Source organism: Taudactylus pleione, unplaced genomic scaffold (genome assembly GCF_031769625.1).
Source record: "Taudactylus pleione unplaced genomic scaffold, aTauple2 ptg003327l, whole genome shotgun sequence".
In the NCBI taxonomy this organism is placed as follows: Eukaryota; Metazoa; Chordata; class Amphibia; order Anura; family Myobatrachidae; genus Taudactylus; species Taudactylus pleione.
The window spans coordinates 6,832-30,719 of NW_028287681.1; the positions used below are offsets into that span (position 1 = coordinate 6,832).

The 23,888-nt window shown below is 43.3% G+C and overlaps 1 protein-coding gene across 1 annotated transcript in view; it reads left to right on the forward strand.

The window, feature by feature from the left end:
- Positions 1 to 2,368: 2,368 nt before the first annotated feature.
- The window catches only part of LOC148430738 (receptor tyrosine-protein kinase erbB-4-like), a gene marked incomplete at its 5' end in the record, with an annotated part of 60,573 nt that continues 39,053 nt past the window's right edge, over positions 2,369 to 23,888 (forward strand). Inside the window, 4 exons of the mRNA XM_088466503.1 lie at positions 2,369 to 2,524; positions 6,497 to 6,572; positions 7,727 to 7,873; positions 21,181 to 21,278. Of these exons, the coding sequence (XP_088322629.1) occupies positions 2,369 to 2,524; positions 6,497 to 6,572; positions 7,727 to 7,873; positions 21,181 to 21,278 (477 nt within the window). The remainder of the gene's footprint in view (positions 2,525 to 6,496; positions 6,573 to 7,726; positions 7,874 to 21,180; positions 21,279 to 23,888) is intronic.

Genomic DNA, 23,888 nt, shown 5'->3' on the forward strand with positions numbered 1-23,888 from the left:
ACGGTTTACAACTTTAGCAGCAGTCTCATTGTCGCCAGATCGTATAGCACATACCAGATATTATAGCACATACCATAACCAGTGACGTAGTGGCTATAGATTTAAAACTACTCCCATTTAAATGAGGTTAGGCTGTCAACGATATCTGAATAAAACTAGGTTAATGTCTATGAAAAAGGTACATTTTTAAGATGAACATTTAAATGTATCTATCTTTCTAACAGCTACTGTACTAATTGGTAGTTAATATTAATAATGATATTTATTTAATAATGTAAAAATAATTTTTTAGAGTAAAATAAACAATTAAACTGGGGTTGGCCAACTCCAGAAACACTGACGGAAATGAACAAATGATTGGGAGTCTGTGTATATCTACAGCACTGTTACAGCTGTCATAGAATGAGATACCAAACGCGAGAAAAGGGGGCTCCTGGCCCTATAGTAGTTCCTTCACCCCTGGATGTACGCATTGGCGATTTTTCCGCAGAATGAGCAATTTTTTGCTATTGCGCATGCGTCAAAGCTGCACTGCGCACATGCAGCGATTGTTTTGCGACTCCGCATGCACAGGGAACCCATACGCAAAGTGAGTGCCAGGTAGTTAGTGTTTGGGGAAGATAACGGGGGGGGGGGGGGTGTTAAAAAAACGCAGGTGTGTCTCCTCTACCATTTAAATGGCGTTACATGGGCGTGCAGAAATTAGCCATTGCGATCTCCTACACATGTATTTCAGACAGGTCAGGCCTGCCGCAAGGTCTGCATGGCTGGTCGATGTGCATCGATGTTACCGATATTTATGCTGGTACGCAACGCCAGATGCAGATGAGAAGGCAGCAGCGGGCGCCCCTATGCCCGGGTAAACTATTAGCATATTTTGCAGCTGCGCTTCTTTGTGAAATCGCAGCCGCGATGGCACTAGCGTCCATGTCCGACCGATGGTGGCGGCTAAAGACGCTCCTAGTGGTATTTGTGCCTCTAAAGATGCCGACACTGGGCGTCTCAGTCCTGGCACATGCAAACGCACTGATGTACGCCAGGGTATAGGAGCAAAACCGCTACAGTGTCCGACAGAATCAGACCCATAGGGGGGAATCCAATTATCCGTGATGTTTACCCCGCAGCTAATTATCCGCACCGCTCAGGGAAATGGTATTCAATTAAATAGCAGTTTACCCGTGCAGTAAATCAGGGGTTATTACGTGCTAACCCACGGATTCTAATCAAACTGCAGAAAATATGTTTTTCTCCCATGCGTTTAATACCCGCTGGTGCCTTTTCCTGCTCACTCTCTGGAAAAGTCCACCTCTGCGGATTAATAAGGGGTGTAAACCCCACTAATTTCATCTCCTTACAAGGGTAATTCGCCGGGATTCCCCCCCTTACTGTATAACCACATTGACATGCTTTACTGATTCATCAATGTATATTGTGCTCAGGGCCTGATTCAGAGCCGGATGCTATTTGCGGACCGTCGTTCCTAAAAAGGGGCCGGCTATTTAAATTGAGCGCTTGCTTTTTGCGGTTTGTTGACGCCTCTATATCTGAGCGAGCAAACGAAAAATGCGCTCGCTATTTTGTAAAGACGCCCCTTTGCCGTTCGCATCACACATCATCTCCGGTATTTATTAGATTAATCGGGTACATCGAAAGGCATCTGAACTGCTCGCAGTGCTTGTGGTAGGTTTATCCTAACGCTATCACTGCGAGCAGTTCAGGCTAAAAGACAACCAAGTGACGTGGTCGATGACGCTCCTTTACTAATTATGCACTCCCATTAAACGCCCTTTTGACCGTTTGGCACGCCTGCGTTCGGATCTCCACTCCCCCGTTTTCAAGCACCTTCCCCTGTTACCACCCACAAACGGTACATTCTGTCAATCAAATTAGCAGCGCCTCGCTGTTTTGCGAGCGCACGATTTCAGACCGCAATGACTGGTTTGCGTATGCGCATTACGACCCATACGCATGCGCAGTTGTGTGAACATCGCTCAGAGCGAACGAGCGGCCGCTTACGAGCGGCTCTGAATCAGGCCCTCTGTGTATTTATCAGTCATTAGTGGGCTCGGGGCGCATTTAGACCAATGATAAGGATATATACCTGTTTCTTTAGAACATGCACCAACAGTGGTGCCGGTTGCTTGCTTATTTTGTGATTCTGTTTGTGATTACATATATCTTTGAATTGTACATACACAGTATATTATGCTTACGTTGCTTGATCGAAGAGTCTTGTTCTCTTCAGATAGTCCCTTGCCAATGTCATCCTGTGCCAATGAGAGGTACTGGTGCTACCCATGTAGGGTGACCACATCCTTGAAAATAACTGATGCCTGAAACTACTGCCTTGTGTTTTCTTGCACGACAGGGCATGATGTACCTGGAGGAACGCCGGTTAGTGCACCGAGACCTCGCTGCCCGGAATGTGCTGGTGAAGTTTCCCAACCATGTGAAGATCACAGACTTTGGACTGGCACGTCTACTAGAAGGAGATGAGAAGGAATACAATGCCGATGGCGGCAAAGTAAGCAGCTATCAGTATCTCGCTGTTTCATGGTCTCAGCTGATGCTATGCCCGCAGCACGGTTATGGCATTTCATGGTCTCAGCTGGTGCTATACCCGCAGCATGGTTATGGCATTTCATGGTCTCAGCTGGTGCTATGCCCGCAGCACGGTTATGGCATTTCAGCTGTGCCGGGATCCCGTAATAGTGACAGTATACAAATTGTATCTCTTTCTCTTTTTCTCTCTTCCTCACTCACTTTCTCTCTCTACAATGAATACAACTCACACATGTAACCTATTAAGCATTCTTTTTTTTTTAGCTAAACAATAGTCGCTAGATTTAAAGCAGCAAATAACCTGGTTTTGCCTTTAAGTTAATTGGCACTTTAAATCAAATGAAATGAATTGCTTCGGCTCCCGCAAATCGCTGACTGTTACAATTGGCCCCCCTATAGTGTAAAAAGAGACAAGTGAGCTAAATAAACCCGACACATTAACCAACAGTGACACATTTCTATAACTATTGTAGGAGAACCTGAAACAATGAACTTCAGGCCTGATTCAGAGCCGGACGCTATTTGCGCTCGCTCGTTCAGAAAAAAGGGGTGGCTATTCAAATTAACCGTTCGCTCTTTGCGGTCTATTGACGCCTCTATGTCTGAACGAGCGAACAAAACTTGCGGTCGTAATTTTGAAAAAAAACGCCCCCTGGCCGCTCGCATCATACGTCATGTCCGTTATTTATTAGATTAATCGAGTACATCGAACGGCGTATGAAATGCTCGCTATTCTTGTGGTTGGTTTTTCCTACCGCAATCTTGCGAGCGGTTCTGACTATAAAATAACCAAGTGACGTGGTCAATGACGCTGCTGTTCTAATTATGCACACCCATAAAACGCCCGTTACCACCCACATACGCCTCCTTCTGTCACTCAAAATAGTAGGCATTCGCTATTTAGCGAGCACACGATTTTCGGCCGCACTGACTGGTTCGCGCATGCGTATTACAATCCGTACGCATGCGCAGATGTGCGAACATCGCTCGGAACGAACGAGCGGCCGCTTACAAGCGGCTCTGAATGAAGCCCTCTCTCTCCCTCTAGAATGTAAGCTCTTGTGACCAGAGCTCTCTCTGCCTTTGTGGTTCCTATGTGATTATGAAATCTGCGGATTATGGCCCTCATTCAGAGCCGGACGCTCTGAGCAGAGCGCACACTCTGAATGAGGGCCGTCCTCCATAATTATGGAGCATCCTCCTGGACGCTCGTATTGCTGTGGGTCACCACCCACAGCCTATACGAGCGTGCAGGTTGATGGCCGCGATGGTCTTGACCATCGCGACCATCGCCACTGTGATGTCAGTGGGCCGGCTTCTGACGGTAGGCGTTCCCTTGGGAACGCCCCCGTCTGGGAGGCACGCCCCCGGCACGCCCACCAAAGGGGGCGTGCTGTCAATCAACATCGACAGCACGCCCCCTTTGATCAGACACAACGAGCGAAGGAAAGTCCTTCGCTCGTCGCGTCTGGCGCATGCGCACGACGGAGCTCCCTCCGTCGTGCGCATGCGCAGTGCACACCATCGACCCACTTGCGAGCGGACAGCCGCTTGCGAGTGGGTCTGAATCAGGCCCTATAATTGTTATTACAGTAACTGCCCATTTAGTGCTATTAATTTGTGCCTGAAAACTCCAGCGCTAAGAGAAAAAGCGCAAAACAAAAATGGATTTCCCCCAAGAATCGATTTGTTCCCAAGGTCCCCCAGGGGCTGTCAGCCAGCGGGTAATGACCCATAATACACAGAGGGCCTGACTCACTACGGATCGCAATTCTGCTTACACGCACGCAGCGCAGTTGCTAATGTCAGCGGCGCTATTTAACTGTTTGCATTCACATTGCAATAGCAGACAGACATAAGGACGTCCACTTCCCCTTACTCACATCCGTATACTAGGGCAACAATCGGTAACATCGAGTAACATCTGACCCATATGCACACTTACACCAGCCCTGACCTTACACACGCTATCAGTGCTACGGCTGCTTATAGCCACACAGTGGATAATTATGCACGCCCCTGCAACGGCGTTGCAATGCACTGGCAAGTCTGCGTTCGCTCGACCACCCCGCCGTCACCACCCACAAACGCACTTCCTGTCACTCACTTTACTCTGGGTCTGCGTAGCCTCTACAATCGCAGTTCCGAACGCAATTGCTAGTTTGCGCACTACAATGCATGCGCAGTACACAACAATCGACCGATTGCGTGCGTATTAGCCTTTGCGTTCCTTGCTGAATCAGGCCTAGAGTCGCCTCCACAATTGTCCGACAACCTCTTTGCAAAACAAGTCCAACCTCCCACCCATTTAGAACCATCTGATTACATGAAACTGTCCTATGTATCCCTATTGATTAGCTTAGCCTGATTTATCTCTTATCGTCTGTCCATTCCTTATAAATGCCCCACAGTCCCGATCTTATAGTTCCGGCTCTGACTTACAATAGAAAAGCAGATTGTATAGCTCTGGCACTTGCTGAAGACTTGGGAATGGAAGTGTGGTGCCCTTTTATATTATTGAAGTATTTGTTTTAAAAGCAAGTCATAGGGGCGATGGAACTCTGCAAGGGTAACATGCGGGTGTAAAATGGGTGCCATTAAGAGGCAGGATCCTGTAACATTACTAATGTGGTGCAGAATTGAAGTCCTTTTGCAGAGTGGAAGGTCCGCAATCAATTAGAAGCAAAAGTCCCGTACTTTTCGCATGCCGGACTTTTCGCCGACTTCGCTGGTTTTGCGTGTGAAAAATTTATTGCGCGCGTTCCTGCTTATCCCCGTATTCAATTCCAAAGGACGCAAAAACGCGTCCCAGCGAAACTTAAACAGGCGAAAAGTGCTGGCAGATATGGGGAAATCAGCCTGACACCCCCCAAAAGATGCACTGACATGGGGGATCACTATGGATACCCCGAATATCCCTGCTGGAGTTATTTGGGGTGCATAAATGCTCTCAATTGGTGCTATTTGTGCGTATTTGCACAAGTGGTGAAGAATAGCATATTGCTGTTTTATTGGCAAAAATAAGTAATCCCAGCAGATTTGGGGTACATGAAAATGGGTGCTGACATTGTTAAAAATTGCTAAAGTGAGGTCTTTAAAAGCATTAAAAATGCACCTGCAATCCAAAAAAACACCTCCCCCATACTTGCAGACCCCCCCAAAGTCTATTTTGCTAGTTTTTAAGTTTGTACCCCAACTTTGAACTTTTTCGCCCCCCTTTTTCAAAGTATTTTTTTGAGGTGTTCTTTCATTCTTTTTTTGGATTTTTTTGACGCAGTTTACCTTTGGGGACCTGTCCTGAGAGTGCAGGGTGGTTTCCCCACCTTTGCACCCCAAAGCCGCAATTCTGCACGTTTTTCCGCCAGCTATTCATAGGCAAAACTTTTCCGCTGGGTGCATTGCATTGCGTTTTCGCACCGTCAAAAAGTCTCAACAATTGAATACGGGTAAAAGTTTCCGCCTGCGAAATGACGTCACCGGCAAAACTTTTTAGCAAAAAACGGCTTTTCGCCGCTAATTGAATATGGCCCGAAATGCTTTATTCAAACCTTTATCTTACTTCAGTAATATTGCTCTGCAAACTACAATCTCCTTTCTGCACAGCTTTGCCAATCAGGGCGCACCACTGTGCCCACTTGGTACTTTGCAGAGAAAGCCTTCACTCCGCCCAACTTCTCCCGTCTGCCAGTGCAAACTGCGGCTCCTACACAAACCTGTGCCCAGCAGGTTACATCTAGACGCACTAGGGCCAAATGACGGTGCACAGCGCCTCCTACTGTAGGCTGCATTGTATTTATTTATGTGAAGCAGCTGCTTTTGGGTAAAGGACCTCTACGGTGTACAGCCATTGCCCTTATGAGCAATCATGGATTACTTATTTGGTAACTTGTTTGCACAGACTTACTATAACCTTACTATATCTTTCTATATTCAGATGCCAGTTAAATGGATGGCCCTGGAGTGCATTCACTACCGGAAGTTCACCCATCAGAGTGATGTCTGGAGTTACGGCAAGTGTTATCTTCAAGAGAAGTTCCTTTATGGCAGCACAATGTAGAGTAGAATAAAAAAGTAAACTTTCAATACATATAATATATATTTACACAGTTGGAGGTATTGTCAGTAGTAATTATCTGCTGCCCAGCCGCACAGTTGCACAGTAGATAGCATTGCTGACTCGCAGTGCCCAGGCCATGGCTTTTGTTCCAACGACTGCACTATCCATGTAGGATTTTATGTCCTCCCCCATGTGGGTTTTCTTTGCTTGTTTCCTACTGCAGGCCACACTAGTAGTTTGACTTTGGACATAATTCAACCTAATGGTACCGATTCAATTACCTGCGATGCAGATGATACACCGTTGGGAAGGCGTGTAAACTCTGGCAATGGCACTCTACATCGCCCCTACATTGGGCATTTAACCAAGGGTGCGCTGGAAGATGAACAATGTCAGGCTACCATACAGATGCGTCCAGTTACATCATTGCTGATCGCGCTACAAATGTGCGCACGCATTGCGCCATGCGATTACCCGCAGCTGCAAATGCTATGGTACATTATGGCGCGCACTGCGATTGCACCATGCAATCTTATGGGATCGCTGGTGCGAACGGAGCGCGCGTAACCATTTTGCGGGCACGAGAGTGTCGTACTATGCGTGGAGCGATTTGCTGCGCAAGCGGCACAGATGTTTCTGGGCATATCTGTATGTACAGGAGATGTGCGCATTGCACATCGCACGTACGTCACGCTGAAACATGCAATGTATGATCATACTGAATTGAATTGCCCTCAAAGCGTATTTGCATGTGTGTGGTATTATCATTTTGTAGAAAGCACCTGATAAATGCTAGCTAGTAGCTGATTGGTTGCTATGGGTAACTTCTCCACGAGTCTACTCATTAGCAGGTTGGATGCGTTACCCCCATAGACTGAGGCAGGGACTGATATGAGTGATTAAACAAGGGTAGTAATTATAATATACTAGTTTATGGGAAGCCTTATCCCTTATCTGCCACTGGCAAGGGAGTCGTAGAACCCGATAAAGGCTCATTTATTATAGAAAGTTTATTTATTATTAATGAGAGGTATGAGTTGTAGAAACGCCTGCACTGAGATTCCCTTACTCTGTCTGTCTGTCTGTAATGAAGTGTATGTCTTGTAGGGGTGACTATATGGGAGCTGATGACATTTGGTGGAAAGCCCTACGATGGTATTCCGACACGGGAAATCCCTGATCTCCTGGAGAAAGGAGAGAGACTTCCTCAGCCTCCCGTCTGCACCATTGATGTCTATATGGTCATGGTGAAGTGTAAGTGTCAGTCAGTCTAATGGTCATGTCAGGAGGAATCAGGGACGGACTGGGGCTGCTGAGCAAAAGGGGCGTTGCCTCACCTCAAAAAAGGCGTGGTCATGCCTCACGGGGGGTCCTGGGAGGAATGATTCAGTTGTAGTATTATATACAGTATGTATTATATGATATATCTGTATCACATGAGAGTTATGTAACACAAGCATTATGATGGGCCCTTGTATAGTATAATACAGTGTGCATACATTATGCCATGTATAGTATAGTATAATACAGTGTGCAGACATTATGCCATGTATAGTATAGTATAATACAGTGTGCATACATTATGCCATGTATAGTATAATACAGTGTGCATACATTATGCCATGTATAGTATAATACAGTGTGTATACATTATGCCATGTATAGTATAGTACAGTGTGCAGACATTATGCCATGTATAGTATAATACAGTGTGCATACATTATGCCATGTATAGTATAATACAGTGTGCAGACATTATGCCATGTATAGTATAGTATAATACAGTGTGCAGACATTATGCCATGTATAGTATAATACAGTGTGCATACATTATGCCATGTATAGTATAGTATAATACAGTGTGCAGACATTATGCCATGTATAGTATAGTATAATACAGTGTGCAGACATTATGCCATGTATAGTATAGTATAATACAGTGTGCAGACATTATGTCATGTATAGTATAATACAGTGTGCAGACATTATGCCATGTATAGTATAGTATAATACAGTGTGCATACATTATGCCATGTATAGTATAATACAGTGTGCATACATTATGCCATGTATAGTATAGTATAATACAGTGTGCAGACATTATGCCATGTATAGTATAGTATAATACAGTGTGCATACATTATGCCATGTATAGTATAGTATAATACAGTGTGCATACATTATACCATGTATAGTATAGTATAATACAGTGTGCATACATTATGCCATGTATAGTATAATACAGTGTGCATACATTATGCCATGTATAGTATAATATAGTGTGCATACATTATGCCATGTATAGTATAGTATAATACAGTGTACATACATTATGCCATGTATAGTATAGTATAATACAGTGTGCATACATTATGCCATGTATAGTATAGTATAATACAGTGTACATACATTATGCCATGTATAGTATAGTATAATACAGTGTACATACATTATGCCATGTATAGTATAGTATAATACAGTGTGCATACATTATACCATGTATAGTATAGTATAATACAGTGTGCAGACATTATGCCATGTATAGTATAATACAGTGTGCATACATTATGCCATGTATAGTATAATACAGTGTGCATACATTATGCCATGTATAGTATAATAGTGTGCATACATTATGCCATGTATAGTATAGTATAATACAGTGTACATACATTATGCCATGTATAGTATAGTATAATACAGTGTGCATACATTATGCCATGTATAGTATAGTATAATACAGTGTACATACATTATGCCATGTATAGTATAGTATAATACAGTGTGCATACATTATGCCATGTATAGTATAGTATAATACAGTGTGCATACATTATACCATGTATAGTATAGTATAATACAGTGTGCAGACATTATGCCATGTATAGTATAATACAGTGTGCATACATTATGCCATGTATAGTATAGTATAATACAGTGTGCATACATTATACCATGTATAGTATAGTATAATACAGTGTGCAGACATTATGCCATGTATAGTATAATACAGTGTGCATACATTATGCCATGTATAGTATAATACAGTGTGCGTACATTATGCCATATATAGTATAATACAGTGTGCATACATTATGCCATGTATAGTATAGTATAATACAGTGTGCATACATTATGCCATGTATAGTATAATACAGTGTGCATACATTATGCCATGTATAGTATAATACAGTGTGCATACATTATGCCATGTATAGTATAGTATAATACAGTGTGCATACATTATGCCATGTATAGTATAATACAGTGTGCATACATTATGCCATGTATAGTATAGTATAATACAGTGTGCATACATTATGTCATGTATAGTATAGTATAATACAGTGTGCATACATTATGCCATGTATAGTATAGTATAATACAGTGTGCATACATTATGCCATGTATAGTATAATACAGTGTGCATACATTATGCCATGTATAGTATAATACAGTATGCATACATTATGCCATTGTATAGTATAATACAGTGTACATACATTATGCCATGTATAGTATAATACAGTGTACATACATTATACCATGTATAGTATAGTATAATACAGTGTGCATACATTATGCATGTATAGTATAGTATAATACAGTGTGCATACATTATGCCATGTATAATATAGTATAATACAGTGTGCATACATTATGCTATATATAGTTTAGTATAATACAGTGTGTATACATTATGCTATGTATAGTATAATACAGTGTGTATACATTATGCCATGTATAGTATAGTATAATACAGTATGCATACATTATGCCATGTATAGTATAGTATAATACAGTGTGCATACATTATGCCATGTATAGTATAGTATAATACAGTGTGCATACATTATACCATGTATAGTATAGTATAATACAGTGTGCATACATTATGCCATGTATAGTATAATACAGTGTGCATACATTATGCGATGTATAGTATAGTATAATACAGTGTGCATACATTATGCTATGTATAGTATAGTATAATACAGTATGCATGCATTATGCCATGTATAGTATAATACAGTGTGCATACATTATGCGATGTATAGTATAGTATAATACAGTGTGCATACATTATGCCATGTATAGTATAATACAGTGTGCATACATTATGCGATGTATAGTATAGTATAATACAGTGTGCATACATTATGCTATGTATAGTATAGTATAATACAGTATGCATACATTATGCCATGTATAGTATAATACAGTGTGCATACATTATGCGATGTATAGTATAGTATAATACAGTATGCATACATTATGCCATGTATAGTATAATACAGTGTGTGTGCATACATTATGCGATGTATAGTATAGTATAATACAGTGTGCATACATTATGCTATGTATAGTATAGTATAATACAGTATGCATACATTATGCTATGTATAGTATAGTATTGTATAGTATAGTATAATACAGTGTGCATACATTGTGTTAATCCATAAACGTGATATTATACATACAAGGTAACTCCTGTGTTTTCAGGTTGAGGTCTGTGGCTATAATTGACCCATCATGTTCAGAGATATGACGATGACATATGGGCATGGAAATATAATATATGTTAAATATCTACAGTTTACCTTGAAGTGTGGTAAAAAGCTCCATAGTCTAACAGTAGTAAAGGGACCTGGCATATGCTGAGTGATCACTGTATACCCTGCCTCCGGCCTCATCCTGGGAACAGAGGGAAGGGGGGAACAATTGCTAACGATATGCCCTTGAGCATTTGCACATATCTGCCAGTCACTGTACCGCAATAGCATGTTTTCCTGCACACCCCTATGGGGTTCATGGCAAAGCGATGTGGATGGACGCGATGTACTGTTCCGTAATGGCACACCGCATTAAATTGTATCCCACCCCCCAGTGTTTATCTTACATACCCCACTACTATTTTAATCAGGGAGTTACATAGGATAGACCATTTAGGGAGGATTGTCCTTGATACTGTATATTATCTTTTTTCCCCATGTCTCTGGTTTTCTGTACACTCTTGGGTGGTTATTCATCATCACTTAATTTCTACAAAATCAGGTGAAAATGAAGTGTTCGGACCATTCATCAAGAAGGTAAAGCAGGAGATATCACAGATATCCCCATACACTAGTATCACAGATATCTCCTGCTTACTTTTCTCTCCCGGAATGGCCCGCTGTCGCCATACACTAGTATCACAGATATCTCCTGCTTACCTTTCTGTCCCGGAATGGCCCGCTGTCCCCATACACTAGTATCACAGATATCTCCTGCTTACCTTCCCATCCAGTAATAGCCCGCTATCCCCATACACTAGTATCACAGATATCTCCTGCTTACCTTCCCATCCAGTAATGGCCCGCTGTCCCCATACACTAGTATCACAGATATCTCCTGTTTACCTTCCTCACCCGTAATAGCCCGTTGTCCCCATACACTAGTATCACAGATATCTCCTGCTTACCTTCCTCTCCCGTAATGGCCCGCTGTCCCCATACACTAGTATCACAGATATCTCCTGCTTACCTTTCTCTCCCGGAATGGCCCGCTGTCCCCATACATTAGTATCACAGATATCTCCTGCTTACCTTCCCATCCAGTAATGGCCCGCTGTCCCCATACACTAGTATCACAGATATCTCCTGCTTACCTTCCCATCCAGTAATAGCCCGCTGTCCCCATACACTAGTATCACAGATATCTCCTGCTTACCTTCCCATCCAGTAATGGCCCGCTGTCCCCATACACTAGTATCACAGATATCTCCTGCTTACCTTCCCATCCAGTAATAGCCCGCTGTCCCCATACACTAGTATCACAGATATCTCCTGCTTACCTTCCCATCCAGTAATGGCCCGCTGTCCCCATACACTAGTATCACAGATATCTCCTGCTTACCTTCCCATCCAGTAATGGCCCGCTGTCCCCATACACTAGTATCACAGATATCTCCTGCTTACCTTCCTCTCCCGTAATAGCCCGCTGTCCCTATACAATAGGTAGGAGCACAATATTCATCAAGCTCCGAAAATACAATATTTTCGGAGCTTGACTGAGGAGCATTCGCCATCTTCTGATGGCGTTTGCTGCTGCTTTTGTATCGCAACCCATTCCTTTCCTATGGGAAGGAGGTCCGGCTTGCGAAGAGGGAGCCTTTCAGATCCCTTCGCCCCTGTCCAGCTCCTTCTGCCAGACGTCGGGGCTAACGCATGCGCACTTGTCTCACTGCTCCGAAAGGAGCAGTAACATACTTTGGGGAAACAACTGATTTTCAGATCAGCTGTCTCCGCACTGGAGCAATGATAAATTGATCCGTCGCTCACGGCGAGATGGCGTTCGGACCCCGATAATTAACATAATGTACCTGGGTTCTATGTAGCAGATCTCACACATGCAGTTTATCCTAAAGCAGTGTTACTAATAGAAGTACAGTACATGATTGCTCTCACTTATGTTTTTTTACAGCATAAACTTCTATGCAGGCATCTGTGCTAATAGTGCTCAGTCTGGGATTTCACTTTGCGCAGGGAGAAATAGGTGTTAACAAACCTCACTTCCTACACCTCCGTCAGATTATGTGACAGCTATCTCAGAGCATAAGGATGGAAGACATGTCGCTACAATATGGAATTAAATATGTCAATACAATCCACTCTTTTTAATTGGAAAATGTTGTCTTGATGTACCTAGTTTGGAGACTGCCATTTTCTAGTAGCATGATTGAGGCGTGAGGTACAGAAGAACACCTGTGATGTAAGGTGGAAGTTTGTGGTCGCAGCCAATGTATCTTAATATAAAATGTACCTCGTGCCTCGCAAACATAGTTGTTTCCTAGTAAATTCCCACATCTAGGAGATAGGAGCAGTGTAATACTGGGCATACACTATACCAGTGATTTTCAACCTTTTCAACTCAAGGCACACTACACAAGATTTTAAAATTGCCATGGCACACCAAGGGGCGATACGGTGTGTGTGACCTATAATAAAACACACTACAGTGGCCTCTTCAGGCATAAAACACACTACTGTACAATGGCCTCCTCAGTAATAAAACACAATACATTGGCCTCCACAAAAATAAAACACACTACATTGGCCTCCACAGGAATAAAACACACTACATTGGCCTCCTCAGGAATAAAACACACTACATTGGCCTCCACAGGAATAAAACACACTACATTGGCCTCTTCAGGAATAAAACGCACTACATTGGCCTCTTCAGGAATAAAACGCACTACATTGGCCTCTTCAGGAATAAAACGCACTACATTGGCCACCACAGAAATAAAACGCACTACATTGGCCTCCACAGGAATAAAACACACTACATTGGCCTCTTCAGGAATAAAACGCACTACATTGGCCTCCACAGGAATAAAACACACTACATTGGCCTCCACAGGAATAAAATACACTACATTGGCCTCCACAGGAATGAAACACACTACATTGGCCTCCACAGGAATAAAACACACTACATTGACCTCCTCAGGAATAAAACACACTACATTGGCCTCCACAGGAATAAAACACACATACATTGGCCTCCACAGGAATAAAACACACTACATTAGCCTCCACAGGAATAAAACACACATACATTGGCCTCCACAGGAATAAAACACACTACAATTTCTCTGAACGACCATTTTTGTGTTTTTTTTTGTCCAGTGTTTTTGAGCAAATGGTCGATTGTCATTTGCTCCCATACATTACCAGGTTTTCATTCCAACCAGCCAGATTGCACAGATGTCTGACAGATAATTGTATAGTTTATGCCCAGCATAAGTAAGAATTACCATTAAAAACTTTTTTTTTTGCCTGTTTATCACTTACAGTATTAACTAATCTGTTTTGAATCAGGGACTGCTAACAAAGTAGCATATAGTAATTATACTAAATATTTTTGTCAAAAAAAGTGGGTCAGTGTCCTTTTTTATTACTTTTTCTTACCCATGATGCTTCTTGGCTAGGCTAATATGCATGAAAGCCTGGCACCAGCCCACACGTAAGAAGGCGTCAGCTTGCCAGCCAGTCATGGTAGTTTGGTAAATGCTCAGAATTATTTACCTGTTGTTCAGTTTTCCTATTTGACATACAGAAACCAGAGTTTAGTGCCCCCCTAATTACAGTATGTACTGTTTCACTCAGTAACGTCTTCCGGCTTTTACTCAACAGCCCGTATTTACTTATGCACCATGTGTGGCCACAATGACTGATGGCTAGGTTTGATTATATTTCAAAAATCTGGGACACGTTCATACGATGTATCAATACTTTAATATATCGCTAACATCAAACATGACAGTCACATACAGAGGACAGGGCTTTGCTCTGCTCCATCAGTAGAGACAGGCACCAAGTGCTAGTAATCATTATCCGGCTGCAACGAACGGTTCCGGGCTCTCATCTATAAATACAGTATGACAGCAGTGAGTGCACACACTTGGCTACACTGGGGCACACGCACTTCACTATCCTGGTAAAATGACCTGGCCAAATCATAGCCCATTGTGTAGTTCCCGAGGGAAGCACTGTTGGAGAGGCAGCAATTAGTTGGAAGATGTCTGTGGAAACAGAGAGAGATGAGTTGTAAGGGCCAGACAGGCCATTTGTGAGATACCATATACAGTATACATCAGCACTCGGAAGAATTGGGTCAGAAGTAACAAACCTCTGCCATCTCCACCTACTTGCACACCAGAGCCCTAGGTAATTTAGTAGAGCACACGATCGTAGGCTGGACATGGACAGGAGGAAAGACGGAGCAGAGTGCCACGCAGGCACAGTAGCAGATGTTGGAGGTCGCGCCTCCGCCAAGCCGCTGGGTCCTAGAGCCCGGCAATTGTCTGGCTCTGATACAGACTCAGAGGCAGCGCAGAGCGTGCCTCTATCAGTCTGTCCCCACGTAACTGTGACATTAGGTCGTCCAATTCCTGTACGAACCCGGAAAAATGTGTATTATCCTGCATACCTCTATGGGGTCATAGAAAATATTATCAATGTTGGTAGCTGGGAAATGCCACGGTTGTGATGGCACTTCACTGGCACCGCCTACAGGAAGTTATCAATAAACTATATGTGGGTAGGAGGGTGCCAACATCATATTGCTGTCACGTATGTAATGTTACTTTAAGCATTTAACTTTAAAGTTTAAGCATGATGCATTCCTATCATGCTTAAAGTTATACTGCCGACACGGTACAATGTTTTAACTAAAGATACAACCATGGCGGCATTATGACGTCGGCATTATCCTGCCTACTGTACATAAAGTTTATCGACATATTAACTGTTGACAAACCGCATATATTCCTCACCTACAATGAAAGGTCCCCTAATTAACAATATGCCACCGTTCTAGGATGCCAAGTGTCATTGATCCCATTGTTTTGGCATGCCAATAGAATATACTGTATTGGTATGACACCATGCAGACAGATGCTGGAGCCTCCATACTTCTGAGCACTGTCATTATATAACCATTTACATTTTACAGTGTTCAATGGGGCACAGTGCACCATAAGCCACCGGATTTTGGTGTATAGGTCAGGGACATATTAGCCAAGATGCTTGGAACATAGGATAATCCAGATAGGACTTTATTTTGTTATATGCAGTGATAGGCATAAAATATAATAAATTACATTTTAACCATTACACCTGCCGCTCTACACTGCGCGTAGCATTCAGTGACTCATTAATCCTTTATTAATCAGCACATCGAGACAAGACTAGCGCCAACTGTACTCTATACAAGAGAACCAACTTTTACCATCTAAACCGTGTATGGGAAATAAGAACATGTAGGATTGTTCTCAGCAGTGTATTTAATAGGGACAGTCACCTTAATAGGTGTATCCGCTAATGCGTCAACGATAAATACAAAAGAACCGGTTGTGCTTCACTTATTATATATTGTACTACAACATATTACATGGTACATTGCCATTAATTACCCCTGCCCAGCCACTTAGCGCTGCGTGTCTGCTGTATACGGAGGTGCAGCAATCCAGTGTAAGCGAGGCAATGTGTATGTGTCTCGCATTGTAATTAGAGAGCAGCGAGTCTCTTATGTCTTGAAGTGTGTCTCTCCAGTCCATTCTTCTCATTACTAGCAAAATCTCCCTAGAGCTCCTGGATTCATTTAAGTGCGATTAACCGCCCCTCCGCCCTGAGAGACGTCCCTTTTCCCTATCTGGTTTATCCTGAAAGGCCACCGCATAACAGCACCACAGACCTGTGAAGATGAATGAGCCTGTTATTAATAGGAGACTTTGGGCCCATTGTGTGTTCATGACGAGAATGCAGAGACTCGCAATGCCCCCTACTGACTCCAGCAGATTCCATTCAGCATATGTATTTGTTTTTTTTGCAGACAACAATTGCACCAACAAAATAGTATCTTATATTGCATTAGAAGCGTAGTGCGTTATTAGTCTATCCAACAGCGATAGAAAAAGGATTGTTGTTTTGAATATTTCAATGAAAGGGTTTATATTTGGTGATGAAATTTAGAATGTTGGAAGTTAGTAAGATCCAGGGACAGCTGATATTATGTCACGGATATAGGAGTTCCCATTTAAAATGTAACATTTGGTATTATATATAGGTAAGATTGACTGCAGTGTGTCAGCATTCTTTAATACTTTTTCTTTTTGCATGTGCATGATATTACACCAGAGTTATTGGGGTGACTCGCCACGGATGTCTGTTTACTACAGTACATTATGGTAATGAGCTAATCCGTCTTTGTATAGTTAAAAATCTGTTGGGACAGATGTGGGCTAGAAGACGATCCCGCCCACTGTTGTTACGTCAGCCCCATGCTGGGTGCTCAAAATCTGTCGGAAACAGGCGTCCTACCTCTGTCTGCACACTGCGAATGAGCGCGGATGTTGGCCGATGCACCAACGACACTCCCATGGCACCCTCACAAGATGGAAAAGTTCAGCGCGGCCGTATGGCCGCCAGCCGGTTGCCACTCAGCAACTCCCGTTTCAGTTCAGCGATGGACAGATCAATCCGTGAACACTAGCGAACTCCATCCACGTTTGAGTACCTGATCAGGCACATGCGCTGAGGCATACTTGCTACCCCCGAAAATTGGGAACAGCTCCCAGCCACCTGTAAAGACATTCAAGTATCCTGCAGTGCCCCCCATCCACCCGGCGATCCGTGCTGGATCGCGTCGTCGTAGTCACGCCCATGCTTTACAATATCTTTAATATCGGCATTGTATAGTGAGGGGTGTGGCCATGTTGACACAATCATGCCAGCACGCCCCCGCACCGCGCACCTATCCTGCACCATGCCCCCTGTGGCCACCTGGCCGCCCTTTCCCAGAGGGGGCAACCAGAATGTTGGCAAGTATGTGCAGAAGCCGTATTACTTCTTTGGTAGAAAATCTGTGAGGCCCGTCCGCATTGCAACTTGCACCTCTACGGTCAGCCACAAAATGATGCAACTTTTACATATTTAGTGAGATATTTACGCTAATACTCTAGGGCTGGGGTGGGGAACCTTTTTTCTGCCAACGGCCATTTTGATCTATAAAACTTATTTGCGGGCCTGGTACAGGCCACACCCCCTCCATGTGATGTCACCTCAATCGCCGGTGATTACAGCAATGCCCAGAGCATCCTGAGGATGCTTTGGGGAGCTGTAAGGCAGCGGTGTGGCCGTCTGAAGCGTCCTAAGGACGCTGCAGGCGGCACTGCTGCATAGATTCTGGCTGCTGGGTGCCATTCTAGGCACCCTGCTAGCCAGATGAGGCTAGCCAAAAAAAGCTCAGAGATCCAGACCAAATGATTCCGCGGGCCTTATGCGGCCCCTGGGCCTGAGGTTCCCCATCCCTGCTCTAGGGGGTGTACAAGTACAAGCCCACATGGCACTGGCCACGCCCACACAGCGTTTTGTCACACGTCTGTTTCTCAAAATAGAGCCTTAATCATTTTCAGCCCCATGTCCATGTGGCTCTTATTCTGGCCCTTAATAAATCCTTGCCTGCTCTAAGGATTGTGCAGTTCCTCTATTCACCGACTGTGACATTATTCAGACGTTTATGTACATTTCAGTTTCTTATTTTGTAGTCACGTTACAAAATTATGCTTTGGCTAGTGTAGAATTTAAGAATAATGGGGGCTTCGGGTTAGAAAACGGGGCCTTTCTTCTTGGCAAGAGAGATCCATCTTAATCTGCATACTCTGGTCAGCCCAGCAGACAGTAAAGCTGCACCAGATTAATCCGTAGACAAAAGTCAGTTAAGTTTAATGAACACGATGTCGCTTTCTGCTCAGTGCCCAAAATGCGCAGCTATAACGAGCTAGGCTGTGTGCACAAGAGTTAAATCCCTGTGTGAGCTACAGTGCAAATACTTTGAAATGCTTTGTACTTTATCTTTTCAGTGTAAGCACAGAAAGGACACGCACCAGTAAACAGGGGGCTTGGGAGAGAGGGAAAGTGGGAGGCAGGAACATGATATATAGGGTTTTCTGTAATGCTTTGTTCTGGAGAGAGACATGTATTTCACCTTGGCACACATAGCTAACTTCTCCTCTGCCAGAGGGCCCAGAAAAAAAACAGTGCAAAATGACTTTACCCTTCTCCTGATATCCTAGCGGTGCTGTCACCTTTCTACTTCAGGATTGTTTCCTCTATTCCTGCTATAGGAGATGACTTTGTATCCCTTTAGTATTATTATTATTATTATTATTATTATTATCATTTATATATATATGGCGCCACAAGTGGTCCGGAGTGCCTTACAAAGTTCAAAAACAAATAGGTGATCAGTGACTTACAAAACAATACAATACTATGCAGGACAAGGACATGGATAATATACATTGCTACATTAGCGACCATAACACCCACATAAGCAGCAGAACATAAGCAACCAAGTGTTAGGTGCCCTAGAGGCAAGTAGGAAGTAGATGAAAGTAAAGTGAGGAGAAGCACAAGAGGGTAGAGGGCCCTGCTCGTAAGAGCTTACATTCTAAAAGGGAGGGGCAGACAAACAGGTGTGACACAGATGGGGCAGATGAGGAGGAAGGAGTATGTAGCAGCAAGTTAGGATGGGAGCTGGAAGGCTTTAATGAAGTAGTGGGTCTTGAGAGCCCGTTTGAATGATTGTAGAGAGGTGGAGAGTCTGATGGGGAGAGGGAGAGAGTTCCAAAGGTGGGGAGCAGCACGGGCAAAATTCTTACAGCCGTCTCTGACATGCCTAAGCACTGCTAATATGATTGGCATGGGCAATTCATACTAGCCAACTCTCCGTCATTGTCAGGGAGACTCCCTGAAATAGCAGTAATCTCCGTGTCTCCCTGAGGAGTCTGCCAGTATCCCTGATTGTACATTACCCCCATTATGAAGCTGTTATATTATAAAAAAAAAACAGATATATATACATACATTCAAATGTGATCATTAGTGTCATTTCCAGCGGCTGCACTTGCTACAAATATCCAAAAGCACAAATAGCCTATATTATTATTTGTGAAACAATATGTAGCCAAATGCAAATTAAAGGAACCTACAGTGAATCACAAGACAAGCTTATACAGGGAATATAACATTCCAAATGGTTAATCCAATTAGGTGCGAAGTGGGCGAATGGCCATTGGAACAGCATAGAAACTCCTGCAGCGGCACGACAATTCACCCCCCTTGCAGCCTGTTCTGACCCTGGACTCTCACATTTTTGCTCACAACCCTTTTTGTCTGCGAACAGAAGTGTGCGAGTCCAGAGGTATTGTAAGTACCACCTACGTCCGCACTTACTCACGAGGGGCGAGAGCGTCACTCCTAAGTGGATTGAACCCTATTCCTAATCAAATAGCCAATTTGCTCAGAGTCTACCCAGCCAGGGATAACCTGTTCTGCAAATGAGTCATTAATAACCAATTAGGCATGATACTTTTATATAAAATGTTGTGAAAATACCAATCATGTATAGGCTACCAAATATGAGCCCAAATGTTTTTATAATACACTTTGTTCTGTTGAAAAAAATATGTATGTGCGATATCTGACAGGGTGTAGCAACTTTTCACTAATCTCCCCAATCCTGAGTGAGCATACCAATTATACTAATAATACAGGTACGGTATGTACAAACCCAACGAAAGCAGTTATGTACTGTATAGAGGCTGGGATGTATAGAATAAATAGTGTTTTGTTTTTTTTTCATATTATTATTGCAGTTCAGTTTCCGTAACCCATTGTTATTGGCTGAGGACCCTCTTTCCCTTCAATCTTGTCGCCCCGAGCTAGCGAGCTGTCACATGATGACGGGAGCCGGAGTAATGTCTCTCCCAACATCAAGCTGTGCTATAACAGGGTCATTCCTCTCCTCTTCCAGAGCACTGTTTAATGTGTTTATTTCTACTGAACAAATCACAGATTGATTTTACAATTGTTTATGTGTTAAATAACATTTATTTGGGATTAGTTATATTTCCTATAAGCATCTGTCAGTGTTTGACTTCAACTCCTCAATGTTGCCTTTATTCGGAGGGGGGAGGGTAATCATTCTAACGCTTCTCCTCCATCTCCAAGGTTGGATGATCGATGCAGACAGTCGCCCGAAATTTAAAGAGCTGGCTGCAGAATTTTCCAGGATGGCGAGAGACCCCCAAAGATACCTTGTCATACAGGTACAGCATAATACGTACACTCTTAGGTATACTGTAGCCACGTGACCTTATCTACAGTATGTGAATGTAACAAAGAATATGGTTTTATGGTGCTTCCCTGCATCCGATTGTCCAAGTGATTAAAAACATTATTTGTTGATTTTCTTTTTTGTACTTTATAAAACTAGGTTAATATTGAATAGTTCTTATATAAGATGCTATCATAACCGTATACCGTGTGTACATACGTAGTATTAAATGCTGCTGTTTGGTACTATTTTAAAGTCCTTTCACGAGTTCAGGCATCTTTGCTTATTGCAAACAAAATAGCAAACGTATAACTGGTTTTCTATAAGTTGCAAAAATTACAGGGGCGTATTTATAATGGGTGTAGGGAGTGCGGTGCACACGGGCCCCCGACTTACATTCCTCTTGCCAGGAGATGGGCTACGGTAAGAGCCCGTCCTGGCGAAGAGCTGAAAGCAGTGTGGTAGCCAGGGGTGTATTTATAATAGGTGCAGAGTGCGCGGGGCACACGGGCCCCTGGGTCCAGGGGGGGCCCGCACCGCACACCCTGCACCCATATTTTACTTACCTTTTCGGACTCCCACATCAGTGCCGCTGTCTGCGCTGTAAAAAAACGTCTGGAAAATGGCCGCCGCTGCCATTTTGCCATTGTTTGCGCAATCGCAGTACAGGGAAAATGGCCACCGTGGCCATTTTCCCGGTGACCTATGCAAGTGCTATAGACTCTGGGCACACACTAGTGCCAGGAGTCTATATGTGCCGTGCACCACTCTGTGAGGAGGGGGCCCATGACGGAGACTGCACATGGGCCCCCTCCTCTCTAGAAATGTCCCTGGTGATAGCGTAACGCTATCACACTACTTCATGGTTTTGGTCCCCCACAGCCAATGCGCCAATGTGCGGCCATCAGCCAGCGCATGCGTCACTGGGGGGGGGCAATGTAGATTGAGCCAGAGATGGCGTTATCCTATCGGGGCTAAGCTCTGGACTGCCTCCCAATTCGGATCTGGGTAAATCCAACAGCGTTGCAGCCCCCCGTAGAAACCTATGGGGACTGCAGCTGCTGTCGTAAATGTAGGGACTGAAGCAGATATTGGAGATACCTTCTGCTGTCCCTCCTGCATACATTCAGGGGATCCTTAATATTTGCTGGTATCCCCTGAAACTAGCGTTTTCGTGGAATAACCCGCAAGTGTTATTTGATAAATAGACCCCTAAGTCTCTTGGAGCCTTTTAAAAACAAATCAAACAAGACAGATATAAAATCTTAACTAAAGCTAGTAAACATATGAGCGGTCTTCTCCTTCTCAAACTGAGCAGGAATCAGGTTTTACTTAACCTGCAAAAAACAGGTGTTCAGTGCACTATAAACCCTCTATTAGGGGTAAATTTACTAAGACGGGAGTTCTATGTAAGAAGTGATGTTGGCCACAGCAACCAATCAGATTCTACTTCTCATTTATCTAGCACCTTCTAGAAGATAATACCTGGAATCTGATTGGTTGTTCTGGGCAACATCACTTGTTAATAGAACTCCCATCTTAGTAAATGTACCCCTTAGAATGCAGACACAGCAGTTATACTATGTTTGCAGAAATGGGTGTTATAGTCATATGGAAAATCAGATGCCGTCTGCGGCGTTGTCCACATCGGCTTGCAACTTACACCAGGGGTTAAGTCACCCCTCTACAATCACACATATTTTCACCTCTTAGTTAGCCATCTTGTGACACATTTCACATCAACAAGCCTTTACAGTACTTTGTCCGCATCTACCATTCCTCTGCCAATCTCCGGCCGGGCCCCCTTGTCGCAGAGAGCTGTAAGAGGAAAATGTGTCTGAGTCGCCAGGGTAAGAGGCGCACTTCGCAAATTGGCACGCGTGCGCATCGGAAAACAGAGCAAATTTACAGTAAGTACAAGTCCAGGGTCCTTTTAAAAAATAATCAGGACGTGACTCACATACTGTTTCCTTTTTCTTTTGTTTAGTAATATTGTGCAGGGTGTCTCGTCAAAAAGACTACACCAAATAGATGTTGTTGAACTAATTAATCATGGATAATGCAGCTAAGGGGAAAATACAGACAAATTTAGTTACTGACTGGATCATGGCACGAGCTATGCTGATTTTCACCATCCTGCTGTAAGGAAACACAATAGATATAATCAGCCCCCATGTTACAAGAACACAAAACCCATGAAGTGGTTGGATCTGCCGGCTCATGAATGTGCAAACGACTTGCAATATCTATCAGGCAATTTAATTTGTATCCTTATGTCACTATAATCCAAATTCATTGCACCTATTCTCGCTCACTTGTGTCTGTTCTTCCATTGTAGTCACCATGTTCTTACTGGGAATTACAATCTCTTCATTGTCCCTCTGATTCTGAGTTACTGCCATTGTGCGCTGGGGAAGATAATGTCACACTGTGATATCATATAGGATGGCAGTGGCACACTCCTACTATTGCAGAAGAAAAACATAATTACTATAGCACCACCAGCCTACTGCAGGTGGCACATGGAACAAGTCCTTAAGGAGGGCTCCGGAATTTAATTGACTTCCTTAAATAAACATAATTAAAGGATTCAATTCTGGGA